This window comes from Doryrhamphus excisus, linkage group LG15 (genome assembly GCF_037039965.1).
Source record: "Doryrhamphus excisus strain RoL-2023G ecotype Guam linkage group LG15, RoL_Dexc_Guam_v1.1, whole genome shotgun sequence".
Classification (NCBI taxonomy): domain Eukaryota; kingdom Metazoa; phylum Chordata; class Actinopteri; order Syngnathiformes; family Syngnathidae; genus Doryrhamphus; species Doryrhamphus excisus.
In genome coordinates this window covers 6,693,810-6,707,528 of record NC_136371.1, presented here as the reverse complement: position 1 = coordinate 6,707,528, position 13,719 = coordinate 6,693,810, and the positions used below count along the sequence as shown (strand labels likewise).

Sequence of the window (13,719 nt, the reverse complement as noted above, 5' to 3'; positions counted from 1 at the left end):
AGAAAATAAACATGTGCCAGCTATTTTTGCTACAGGTTTACAGTTTTTGATCATAATGAGAAGTGACAGTTGAGCGTATTGCAAGCCTGCTTCTTCTAACATCTTGCTTTATTGTGTGGGTTGGAGATTGGAAAGACATGTGATAGTGAAGGTAGCATTAAAGTTGTTTACTAATCCATCCATTCATCCATCTTCTATGCCACTTATCAGGTCGCAGGGGTATGCTGGCGCCTATCCCAGCTGACTTTGGGCGAGAGGCAGGGAACCCTGTTCTGGTTGCCAGTAACAGACAGTAATTAAGAGTAATGTTTAGTAAATTAAATACAGTATTTGGTAGGGATCTCTTAATGTGGATCTGCTGGAAATATGGTAACTATATTGCAACAATACAAAATGCACAAAATGAAACCTGCTATATTCTGTATGGGAGGGTTTCTTCAGACTGCAAGGCATATTCCACAATGCAAGTTTTTATTCACAACCTCAAGCAACTACGACCTTTGGGTCAGCTCAGCAACACTTGGGAAGCCTTGGCGCACTGCAGCCTGCAGCTGGGAAATTTACGCCTTCAAAATAAAGCATAACATTAACACGGTTACACCTCAGAACCAACTTCTGTGCTAAATATGGTTTAAAAACACGAGATAATGTTTCACATTTTTTATGACACAAACCAAAAAGCTGTGTCCAATTCTGCAAATTAGACAATAGTGTCAACCCACCACCACAATTAAAGAGTGGAATACTGTACTTTCTGTTCCCTGGGTACTGCAAAGGCTGCATTCGGTTGCTTGTTTTTATAATTCACAACTTTCATTCACATTCACAATCTCAGTCAGTGCTGATTATATTCGTAATGCACTGTCTTTGACGTTCCGCTTCATTTGATAACACAGTGCATCCATTGTGCCTTTTCAGGCTTTCACATGCCATATCAAATAACATGGCAGTCAGGGTGTGAGTCTAGAGACACCTGTCATCTACAGTGGCACTAAGCAAAGCTCTAAGTGTCAACAAAAGTTATGTCTCATTCACATTATTCTCTGGTGACCAATAGAGTCTTCACCTTAGACCCTGTTGCGACTGATCAAAATCACCCTACTTCACAGTTACCTTGTGTATATCATTGCATTATTTATGAGCTGCACTGAAGACAAACACTCCAGAGATATAGTGAAAACCACATGGGAGAATACAAGATAGAGCAGCAGTATCTCAAGTGTCAAGAGCATATCATGCTCTGGTATAGTTAGTTGACATTTTCCTCTGGTGCGGTGCATAGTTCAATCATTCATATTCATAGTAAGTGTAGTACCAAGTACGCATACCAAGTATGTTATATGTATGACAGTTCGAGCTTTTGGACCATTTGGGCTTTACTGGGTGCTGGTCCAAAATGTTTGCTAAATTTGAGGTGTTTTTGTTCTGTTTACTGTTTTCACAAAATAATGTAAAATACTGTATATATTCGGGTTGCAACTAACGATTATTTACTTAGTTGATTCAGCTAAAGCTTGTTTCAATTAATCAAGTCATTGGTTTGGCCATAGACGTACAAAATATATGAATCAAACAAACAGTTCCACAACATATTCGGAAACAGGCAAAAATGTTGATCATGGTTTTCCAAAGGCGAAGTCTGTGACTACTTTGTTTTGCCTAAAACACAAAAGTAATAGCTCTGCTTTCATGGAAAACTAAGGAAATGACAAAACATTCACATTTCAGAGGCAAAGGTTACTTAGATTTGCAAATATAAAAAGAAGTAGTTGTCAATTAATTGGATAATTCATTAATTCATCGCTTAATGGTTGCAGCTCTAGTATAAATATACTGTATATATAAGACTGGACATTTGATAAAACGTAATATCTTAAGATGCCGGAATATCGCACAGAAACCATGCTCCAATCTCCTAGATACATAAATTCATACTCTCTTCTTCCTACACCAGTCTCTATAGATTCCATCCGGGAAGTGTGCGAGGGTAAGCAGTCTGAGATCTTCCAGCGTTATGCTGAGGGCAGCTTTGACCCCAACTGTTGCTTCAGTTTATACTACGGAGAGCACATGGAGTCCCTGGATCTTGTGTCTGGTACCGGTGAGGAAGCACGAACCTGGATCACCGGCCTCAAATACCTGATGGCTGGCATCAGTGACGAGGACAGCCTGGCCAAGAGGCAGCGTACCCGAGACCAATATCCTTTGTTACTTATTGGTGCATGTGGCTTTTAATTTAGTAAACTGATAATCATCATCTTACTCATCTTATTCTAAAGAATTGATCAATATCAATATATTTACCTGCTCTTTTTATCTTTATGTTAACTTTCTTTAACACCACTGGATATCACATGGCTCAAACAGACTTTCGCAGAGGCTGATAAGAACGGAGATGGGAGTTTAAGCATTAGTGAGGTCCTCCAGCTCCTACATAAACTCAACGTCAACCTACCCCGACAGAAGGTCAAACAGATGTTCAAGGTACAATAGCAACGTCAAATTTCACAAGTTTTAACTAGCATTGTTATTCATTATTTTTTTAAATGTTTATAAATAATTTTTCCAATGCACCAAACATCTCACTTCTCACCAGGTAAAATTCACAATTGCCATTTGAGCTAACCTGACCTACATAACCCCTTTAAATCAATGCTATATTAAACTATAGTGGTTGGTACCTCGTTGGAACAGTAATAACAAGTGCAATGGTAAAGTTATCTTGATACCTTTTCCATAGCGTAGTGTATCCAACATAAATGCACACTGCCAGCGTTTTCTCCTGCTGTACACTGTGATTCTGCTGTATAGGAAGCCCGTACATCCATCTTTCAATGGAAGTGAGTGGGAGGCACGAGCCTCCTACGATACCCACACATGTATGAGCCCGATGAATGAAACATACCACAATCTTACATGAAGCGTACCTAATGCGAGTAACCCTGACTATACCCTAATTCCGCTGCGTGCTGGCCATAAACAGCACATTTCCACAAGGTTGCAGAGTCCATGTGTGTGAACATTGAACATTATCTTAACTACAGTATAATGTCAAATGAGAAAATAGAAGTAAGATGTCACAAAACATTCTAATATGATAATATGATATGGATTGGGAACCGCACATTAAGTGGCTAGCAATGCTTACCTGCACACGGTGTTCCTGTTCCCGAGATTTTTCCCTCCTTTTGCCCTCCTTTGAGTACAAACTAAACACACATGCAAGATAATAAATTGATGATTTGTATGACATTTAAGGCATATTTTGGCTCCAAATTTTGGTGAAACTCCAAGCATTAAGCCATAAATTGAGACTCTGCTGTGCATAAATATGAGCACAGCAGTTTGGCTGTCAGCTGCATAAAACTGAGTAGGTATAGCATAAGTAGGGTCTATCTGCACGCCACTATTTGTGAATAAGCACTGTTGACAGTTTGATTGATGGGAAACATCTGTAGTGGCAAACGCATGACTCGGTCACTAACTCTTCTCATCACAGGGATTAGCACAGTGCAGAGTTAAGCTCTATGTTATAGCTTTCGGCTCATACAGCAGTACTAGTCTGCTTACTGGAATAAGTTCAGCACCCCGGTGACGGGCACCCATATGGTGCTGTTGTGACACAGATGGCTTCTAGTGTAATGCAAGGTGAACACACAAGAGACCAATCTGTTCCGGTGTGTTTTTAAGATTGATGAAGATTTGTGTGTTGACAATCTGTCTGCTCATTTGTCGGATTAGCCTACTTGCAGTCAAGCACCTGTGATGTTGACTCACTTCAGAGTACACGATGCATATTTTGCACATTAAGATCAAAACATCATTGACATCCCCGTCCTAACACCCGTCGCACATAAACGATGCACCAAACAGCCTCATGATTGGACTAATGGGACCACAGCAACCTTCCAAAAGTCAGATACATTAAAATGTTTATGTTGTATTAAACATCGTATGAGTCTGGTGGTTTTGGTACATTCACTAATGTTGGCTAAGACTTTCGCCTGAGGTATTGCCGTATTCTAAATGGAAGCAAAAGCTTCCCCACAGATGCTTCCCTCTCAATGATTTATCACGACAACGACTTGTTGATGTAGCTGAGAAGGAAAAGCTCTGTTGGAAGACGAAGCTACAGCAATTCTTACTAATGAAATAATCTATATTAGCTGTTGAGCTAAAATGCTGAGCACAAGTCTGCTAACAAGTTAAGTGCCTGGTTCATTCATAATTAATTGGAAAGGCTAGATTGCTGTCCAATAAACTTAGTTCTCCAGCTGTGTTTTTTGCTACATTGTTAGCCGTGGAAGACGTGCTACTTCTTCTGAAAAAGAGTTCCTCCACCTCAGACACATACAATTTATGCAAGGTATTGCAGCAGTGGTTTGTTTTGATAGTTTGTAAGAATGTGCAATGCATTCACACAGTGAGCGCATGCACACAAATGCAAGGCAAACATGTAAAAGGCAAATGGTTTGTTTTCTTTTGCAGGAAGCGGACACAGATGACAAGCAAGGAACCCTGGGCTTTGAAGAGTTCTGCTCCTTCTACAAGATGATGTCCACTCGCAGAGACCTGTACCTCCTGATGCTCACATACAGCAACCACAAAGACCACCTTGACGCTGATGACCTGACCCGCTTCCTGGAGACGGAGCAGAAGGTACCCTCACATTAGTTGTATTTGAAGCTGAACTAGTGATGTCACATATTCATGTTCAACTTTGACAGGAGTTACAGCCAGTGCTGTGGTCCCTCATTTATTTTCAAATGGACACACTTTTCTGTGTCATTACTGCAGCATTTGGCTGAATATGGACACATGCCATATGATCTGCCATATGAACTACCTTTGTCAGCAGTCAGGAATAAGCACCAAGTGACCCAATTTTGAAATTGCTTGCATGATAACACCACCTTCACTGCATGCATTTGACAGGTTTGGAAAATGAGCCCTTGTCTTTCCTTTCCATCTCTCTGCATTTGTTTTAGAGTGAATGCTGTCTTAACTTTGGAGCGATTATTATGCTGGACTAGGGTAGAATTCATTAGAATTACATTGCTGAAGGGGTGCTTATTGTGCTGGGGGAAGTAGACACCTTTGGGTCCAACACGGACATTTTCAATACCCTCGCAACGCTTGAGATGAATTTGTAAGAGCTTGTTCTATTCACTAACAATACTATAACACTGAAAAAGAAAAATGAGATAATGAGCGTGACTTGAAGTCGCTCTTTAAACAGCCAGTGTGTGCTTGTTCTGCCAATTAGTGTCAGTTTTAGGGGAGAAGGGCTGTTTAGATGGCGGATGTCGGCGCTCCAATTGGGGATATAGTCTGAAGATTATACTCAGCATCTGATCATGAAATAGAAGTTATTTCAAAATAATTGAATCGGTTTTGTGAAGTGATTTGTTTGATGTAGTTCTGCAATGCAGCACGGTTGTCTCCATCTAGTATGTCATTACAGTTTTTGTCTGCCCTCGAAAAAGGAAATGAGCATCTTTGCATCAGTATGTGACTGATGTCACATCTGAGCTTGTGTTACTGACACAAAGGCACCCTGCAAATCATCATATGTTGGGATGTCATGTGATACCCAAACAGAAATATACTGTATTATCTGTACTATTAGTCGCTCCGGAGTATAAGTCGCACAAGGCCAAAAATGCATCAATAGGTAGAAAAAAACATACATGTCGCACTGGAGTATAAGTCGCATTTTTTGAAGGTCATTTATTTTACAAACTACTTGACCAAAACAGACATTACGTCATCTTGGAAGGCAAATTCTAACAATAGAGAACAATAGAGAACAAGCTGAATAGGTGTAAGATATGCTAACACGATGGTTATTCAGCTACACCAAAAATAAACATGAACATAAAAGGTGCCCAGTGTTTATGTAACACAAACAGTTTTTTCGTTTATAAGTCGCTCTGGAGTGTAAGTCGCAGGAACAGCCAACCTATGAAAAAAAGTGTGACTTATAGTCCGGAAAATACGGTACTATACATTAGGAAAACACAGGGAAACATAGGCAGGCTATAATTATTATACCAAACAAGTCTATCATACCTGTACAACTGAATGATATGGTTCATATAAATTTTGGTAATAGTTATCTTAACTATTTTGTCATATTATTGACACTAGGCAGTGTAATATATTAATTAATTCATTCATTTTCTACCGCTTATCCTCACGAGAGTCACAGGAGGTGCTGGAGCCTATCCCAGCTGTCTTTGGGCGAGAGGCGGGGTACATACACCCTGGACTGGTCGCCAGCCAATCACAATTAGCCTAGCATGTTTTTGTAATGTGAGAGGAAGCCGGAGTACCTGGAGAAAACCCACGCATGCACGGGGAGAACATGCAAACTCCACACAGAGATGGCCGAGGGCGGAATTGAACTCGATTCTCCTAGCTGTGAGGCCTGCATGTTAACCACTAGGCAGCCGCAGCCGCAGTGTAATATATGTGAATAATATAAACTGAAAGAAACAAATTTGGTATATTGTTCCAACTATTTGTATTACAGTATATCTCCAACATAGAGATGAAGTACAGTACAATATCTTGCAAAGGGTTGGTATTTCCATTCGTTATACTTTCTCAAGGGACAATACTTTCGCTGTATATGCTGTAAGTAGCAGTTAATAGCTTGAAAAGTAACTCGGCACATATGCAGCCATTATTAACTGGCAACAACAGTGAACGTCTAAAGTGTATTTTGTGTGAGCACCATTGTTGCCTATCACCTTCTTAATTCATATTCTTATTACGGAGCTGATGGATAACAACCTTGCATTCCTACATCGGCTTGATAATTGTTGATAGTTTCAGGTTGCAGACTTGGACGCTCCATCACTTTCAACTTCAGCTTCCTCGGCAAGGCCATTGTTGTCTTATCATGTTGGAATATCTAAATGTGGCCCGGTTTTCCCAAGAGAGGGGTCCATGATCTGTGCTTCAGAATGTCATGGCACAGTAAAAGTTTAATTTCGATTGTATTGTCCCCAGAGAGGATACAATCAAATAGTTGCTCAAATGGGAGCGGTATGCTCACTTTGTGCTCCTATCATGTGTACCTCCAAGGCACAGCCTGTCAAAAGTGGACACAGTGACTGACCGAGCATTGCTCTGCCCCCCTTTGAAACATCAATACAGATGGTCATTTCACTCTTTGGAATAGCACCCGCGGAGAGAACTGGACCTTGTAGTGTCATTTTGGCTTGCTCATAACATAACAAAGCAAACCGCTTCAGTGTAATACATATTATATTAATATACTATACATTCAAGAGGCATTGCTTGATATGGATTCCTGTACTTTATAGATGACCAAAGTGAGCAAGGACCACTGCCTGGAGATTATCAAGAAGTTTGAGCCATGTTCGGAGAATCAGAAGCAAGAAGTTTTGGGAATTGATGGTAAGTGTGCTTGTATTCATTACCTTTAAGCTCATGTGTTAGTTAAGTTTGTTGATTTCTTACTTTATTTAATGGAATTTAGCAATATGATCAGGCTGTAACATACATATGTATGCTCTTCTTACATCTCTGGTGAAAACTGCATTACACTCGGAACATTTTTTTTAAACAAGCCGCAATAATACTAATCGTCTTAAATACAAGGAACAGTTCTCTATGTCTACTGCTGCTGCGATTGTCATGAAGATAATTATAGAATGATATTCCCACAAAAAAGATAATATAAAAAATGCCATTTTGTTTTCTTTTTGCTTACTGTAATAGTAATAATTGAATCACTCCCAATTTAATGGTCGCTTTTCAACTTGTGATACAATAATATGCAATTGTACTCGGTTCCCCCCATCACATCTTCCCCTTAATTAAAGCAGTGTTTTACATAGCCAGAAGAGGAACATTTGCTAGAAACAACAAGGGTTGTTTTTTTTTTCTTCCTCTCCTAAGGCTGGAGAGTCCCAGCACAAGTTAATAATAGTTTTATTATGATTTTCATGCTTATCAGGAAAACTCATCTGATGTGGCTAATAAGGTGTATCTGAGGCAGGAGAATGTGCAAATGATTCTGATTGGGGGGAGGCATCTATCTGCAGCTCTCCAACACCGTAGATGCGAAAAATACCCAGAAATTGAATTTGTTATTCGAACAAATGTTTTTCAAGCTCATACAAACAGACAAAGATGAAAACAAATCCACCAAACTGAGGCTCCGAGACTTATTGTATGTGTGATTACTAGACTGTACTTCAGAAAAGGTGCCTGAAAACAAAACCTAGATCAGCCTAGTTCTTAACAACACTTTAATCTTCTTTCAGGGTTTACTAATTACATGCGCAGCCCTGCAGGGGATATCTTCAACCCAGATCACTACAACGTGAACCAGGACATGAGCCAGCCGCTGTGTAACTACTTCATCGCTTCCTCACACAACACGTACTTGATGGGAGACCAGCTCATGTCCCAATCCAGGGTGGACATGTATGCCTGGGTGCTGCAGGCTGGCTGCCGCTGCGTTGAGGGTACTGTAATCCCCCTCACTTGTCATACTGAAGAACAAAATAAGACAGTAAACGTCATCACAAAAGCAATTACTGTAATACATTTCTGTTGCTTGTCGCAGTAAAAGTTAAAATATGAGTCGTATGTTCAGCTGATATACATTTTTAATATGCAGTTGCTCAACTGTATGCTGTGTGGTTATTATATTATAGTGATAATGTGGTTTTCTTTTTTAGTTCCTTCCAGAAGGTCTGCTGAAAACTGAAATATACAAAAACGGAAGCAATTTTTTCCCATAGGAAATCCATCTATTTTCCATAGCGCTTATCCTCATTAGGGTCACAGGCAAGGGTATGCTGGAGCCGAGGAGATGATGTAAATCCCAATTATCTTTTCCAGATGCGCAAAAATAAAAAAAAATACTTGTATAACTTTTGATTACCATATATTTGTGCTTGCATGTACTTACAGCAAATACTTACAAAGTGCATTCTTAGAGAATTTGATCACAATGTTATAAAAATGAGGATGTTTTCGTGAGGAAGAGAAATGGTGGGTGCCTGGCATTCCATTCTTGGAAAAGGTCACCACCCACTCCTTGATTTTGTTTGTCCGAGGATTTAGGCCAACACCGATCATAGTCTGTGCAGCTGTCAGGTATTTTACACAGGCAACATTTGATAAAGGACAAAAATCTTCGAGAAAGAATAACTGCAGTCGGGAGTGGAGTTATCGGAGCTATAGAGGCTTGCTATGGCCAGACATTGTACTTTGTGGGAGATCTTTCAATGGAATCAAGGACATTTGGTACTGCAGGGTTTTCATCACCGAACTTAATGCCTTACGCTTTGGTTCATGTCTCTTGTTTCCAGTGGACTGCTGGGATGGTCAAGATGGTGAACCTATTGTTCATCACGGCTACACTCTGACCTCCAAGATACTCTTCAAAGATGTTATTGAAACCATCAACAAATATGCCTTCGTGAAGAATGAGTATGTTATAATATATATATGTACACACTTCCACTGTTGTATTTGCTATATTTTTGGAAAACCTTCTACATATTCATGCATTTGTTACTTTTTCTGGTAATACATGGATTACACAACAGACGTCAAAACAGTAACATCGCAATTATTCGGGTTTATTAATACTCACACACTATTTATTGTCCTCATGCATTGTATGCCCGTATATCCCAGTGAATGAGTGTGTGTATGCATAATATATGAAAATTACAATTATTCAGATTTTGTGCTGGTGCATTGAAAGTAGAGCATCCAAATGCAAAAAGATTCTTTAGGAGTAAGCGAAACAAAATGAAGTCAAAAGTTGATTTAAACTCGCATAGGTTTATCAAAGATTTAAGACCATTGCCTTAAATGTCAGAATCGGAGATATAATCTGCCTTTCAGGACATATTGGCAGATCCTGGACCCAAATTAAGGCCCTTATTGATGCTGACTGCAGCCCTGTAACAATATAACGGCTAGACATGGAGTCTCAGGTTCAGTTGGGAGCTGGTTAGGACTTTATCTTAAGATTTTGATCAGATTGTAGATTCTGGTCAAATACAGCGGTTGTGATAATAAGTGTTTTGGACGCCTTTGAGAATAGCTTCAATTTTGAAAGATCAAGCAATGAAAACTCCTGTGAAAGTAATTAATTGTCATTAGTGGCCAGGGGGTTCTTGGACCTGCAGGAGAAAATGTCTGTTTTTTTGAGGGTCAAACCCAAGTCCTTAATAACCTTGGAACAAACAAGAAGTTCAAAATAAATATGCAATAACAAAAGATGACTGTTGTATTTAACAGCAGTGAAGTTATCTTTAAAGGCCATTGTTTTTCAAATGCATCAAAAAATATAAAGTATCATAGATTCTCAAAAGATGGAGCGGAAGAGCATCATTCCAGATGGTTATCTGTGTTTTGGTGTTATGGTGGCGGTGATGCGTGCTTATTAACACATTAACATCATTCGTTTCCCATGGGTGTTTAGTTTGTTAGGTTGTTGTGACTGTGAAGCCAATGGCTCATGAATGACATAACTTTCACACTTATCCATCATGCCACAGAAGCACCCAAGTTTTGCTACAACTTCTTACCATCTGTATGCACACATCTTCTATAAACATACTGTATACTAATGTATAGTTGTAATTATTTATACTCGCACATAGATAAGAAAACATGGAAGCACAGACATCCCACCTCTTTCAAGCAGGCTGCATCAGGAGGTGATAATCCAATCTACATGCACACAGTCTGGAGGATGCACAGAAAATATCTATTTTTAGAGCAGAGCTCTTGAAGGAAATTGAGCAGGAATACTCCATTTGGGGTACTTTTCATCCTTTTGTGTTTTTTTGGAAACATTGCGAACACAATATTCTACCTAAAATCGGTCAAAAGGAGTCGGATGAAAGGATCCATTCAGTATCAAAGGACAATCACATTTTCCGGTGACTAGATGAAAGATGGTTCTGCTGAGGGCTGACATGGGCGAATTGGAATGAAAAGCTGCCGTCTGACTTGTGAAGAGTCGCAGACAGTGAGCGGTCTATTTTTGGATGTACCAGTAACTCCTTTTTTTAAAATAACCAATACCTCAGGCATTAAAAGCAATCATTATTTGTCCAGATAATAACAGAAAGAGACCAACTGAATTTTTAGAGAAATCAGTAGAGGTGTGACGAGTAAAACGTGACAATATTTGTTGTTTCGAGAAGAGCTGTTTCACAAGAACAGGGGAGCCGGAAGCCATGGCATCTCTACTCTAATTGATAATACACTTAATATGACAGTACAAGCAGGGTTGGAAGCACAAATTAAGAGCCCTATGCAAAGTATACCATACACCTTGCAGTCCAACCTACGTCGGTGTTCCCATCATGTCTCCAGATCTAAACCCCAATTATGATGATAGATTTTTTTACATTGCGCTCTGAGGAACAATGTATTGTATTGTGTGTTTTTTCCCCACTATTTCAGTCTCATAACTCCACTCTTCTGTGTCATTTTCTGGGTACAACTAGCTATCCGGTTATCCTGTCCATAGAGAACCACTGCAGTGTCCCTCAACAAAAGAAGATGGCCGAGTACCTCATTGATATTCTAGGGGACAAACTGGATGTTTCGAACATCAAAGCTGAAGACTCCGGACGGCTACCTTCACCAGAGAACCTTAAGGGAAAGATTCTTGTTAAGGTAAAGTCTACATTGAGCTGTAACCTACTTCAATATAAGTACCGTGTTAGAGCTTGCTGTTTCAAGCTCAAACAACAGACTTCAAAGGTAGGAGATGTCTGAGCAGATTGAAGTGGTGGAAATTGGATGTTGCATGAAAAGATAACTATAACATATATATAAAAACAATCTATTTGTGTTAATTGACTGTCTAGTGCTTTATTTGGTCTGCATTAATATAAAAAAAAATCCCTGCAGACACAGTTAAGTAGTTATAATCACTTGATAGCTGTTGGCCAGGAGCCCTTGTGGAGTTAAACATAAAATAAAACATCAGCTGTACCTACTTATTTGTACCATTTTAGTTCATTCATTTTCTACCGCTTATCCTCACAAGGATCGTCTATCCCAGCTGTCTTCGGGTGTGAGATTGGTACACCCTGGACTTGTCGCCAACCAATCACAGGGCACATATAGACAAACAACCATTCACACTCACATTCATACTTATGGACAATTTGGAGTCGCCAATTAACCTAGCATGTTTTTGGAATGTTGGAGGAAACCGGAGTACCCGGAGAAAACCCATGCATGCATAGGGAGAACATGCAAACTCCACACAGAGATGGCCCAGAGTGGAATTGAACTCGGGTTTCCTAGCTGTGAGGCCTGTGCGCTAACCACTTTCTACCGTGCAGCCCATTTTAGTTCATTTAACTAAAAATTATTTTACTTAAGGGTATTTATTTAAAGTCAGCCTTTGAAATTGTGCATGAGCAACATTTTCCTATATCTTCAGTGCTCAACAACGTATTTAAATACTCCCCAATCAATACTTATTCTGCACCCGATCGTGTGGTAAATGTTTTAAATGACTATGCTGGAAATACTGTACAAATATGGTACCCAAAAATTGAATGAATGCAAATTGCTGCCTTTATTTTTTTTGTCTCTTCATTCAATTTAGTCATCAAATCGACTGTACATCAAATACATCACGTACATCACGTAGCTGTGTTGGAGTCAAGGAATGACACCAAATGCTTTCACAGCCCAGTGGCATTAGCTGACATAACATACACCCCCCACGCCCCACAAATCACATCCAAGAGGTCACAAAAGACCCCACAACAACATCCAAAGAGCTGCACTTGCCTAAGTTAAGGTCAATGTTCATGAGTCCACCATCAGAAATTAAACTTTGTGTCCCATTACATGTGGCGTAAAAGTAACACAATTCACAAAAGAACAACAAATTTGTGAGCTTCCATAGCTTAGAATAAGCTGCAGAGACAACGTAATGTGTTCATTTGTATTTACCCCATTGAATTAAACATGAATTACCACTGACAACTACAGATCTTATTCTTATTCTTAATTCTAACATGTTCAAGTATTTTTTTTTCCCATCAGGGTAAAAAATTGCCACCAAACATTGACGAGAATGCCGAGGAGGGAGACGTGTCAGACGAAGACAGTGCAGACGAGATGGAGGATGACTGCAAGTTGATGAATGGAGATGTATGTATGCTTATTATTGTGTATTACTGAATCTAACAATTACTAAAAAAAAACGTTTTCTTGTTTAATTATTATTTTTTTAATGTGCTTCTGTAAAATGGTAGGTGTAGAACCACTCGAGCCATTCCATGTTTTCTATTTCCGTCTGTGCTATTTTTACCATCAGCTTGCATCAATCTGTAGTTTATAGGTGGTTAAATAACTCTGAAGACAAACATATAGAATGGGACTGAAATTTTAATCATGCACATTCTAGATTGGAATTAGTAAAATATGAGACAACTGTGACTTTACTCACTCATCTGATGAGTCTTGAATTGCAGTGTTTGCCCAGTGAAAGTGTTGTTTCTTATTAACTGTGGAGCTAATGTATTTGGGGATAGCGGGCACCAACAAATTATTAAAAATTGGATCTATACAAAAGCAACCAGAGAACAGTGATGAAGGACCTCCTCTCTGAAGTGGTAGTGAGTCAGTTCGGTGATAAACGCTGCCATCTGGTGGCTATAATAAGCATGAGCATATTTA

The 13,719-nt window shown here is 39.4% G+C and overlaps 1 protein-coding gene across 11 annotated transcripts in view; it reads left to right on the top strand.

The window, feature by feature from the left end:
- Positions 1–13,719, top strand: part of plch2a (phospholipase C, eta 2a) — a 104,015-nt gene that overhangs the window by 75,207 nt on the left and 15,089 nt on the right. For 10 of the 11 annotated variants that reach the window (XM_078796897.1, XM_078796890.1, XM_078796889.1 and 7 more), the window contains exons 3-10: positions 1,955–2,200; positions 2,357–2,484; positions 4,489–4,659; positions 7,335–7,428; positions 8,301–8,504; positions 9,357–9,477; positions 11,520–11,691; positions 13,084–13,191. In XM_078796897.1, the coding sequence (XP_078653023.1) occupies positions 1,955–2,200; positions 2,357–2,484; positions 4,489–4,659; positions 7,335–7,428; positions 8,301–8,504; positions 9,357–9,477; positions 11,520–11,691; positions 13,084–13,191 (1,244 nt within the window). The remainder of the gene's footprint in view (positions 1–1,954; positions 2,201–2,356; positions 2,485–4,488; positions 4,660–7,334; positions 7,429–8,300; positions 8,505–9,356; positions 9,478–11,519; positions 11,692–13,083; positions 13,192–13,719) is intronic. The other variant, XM_078796891.1, reaches the window with a different exon arrangement.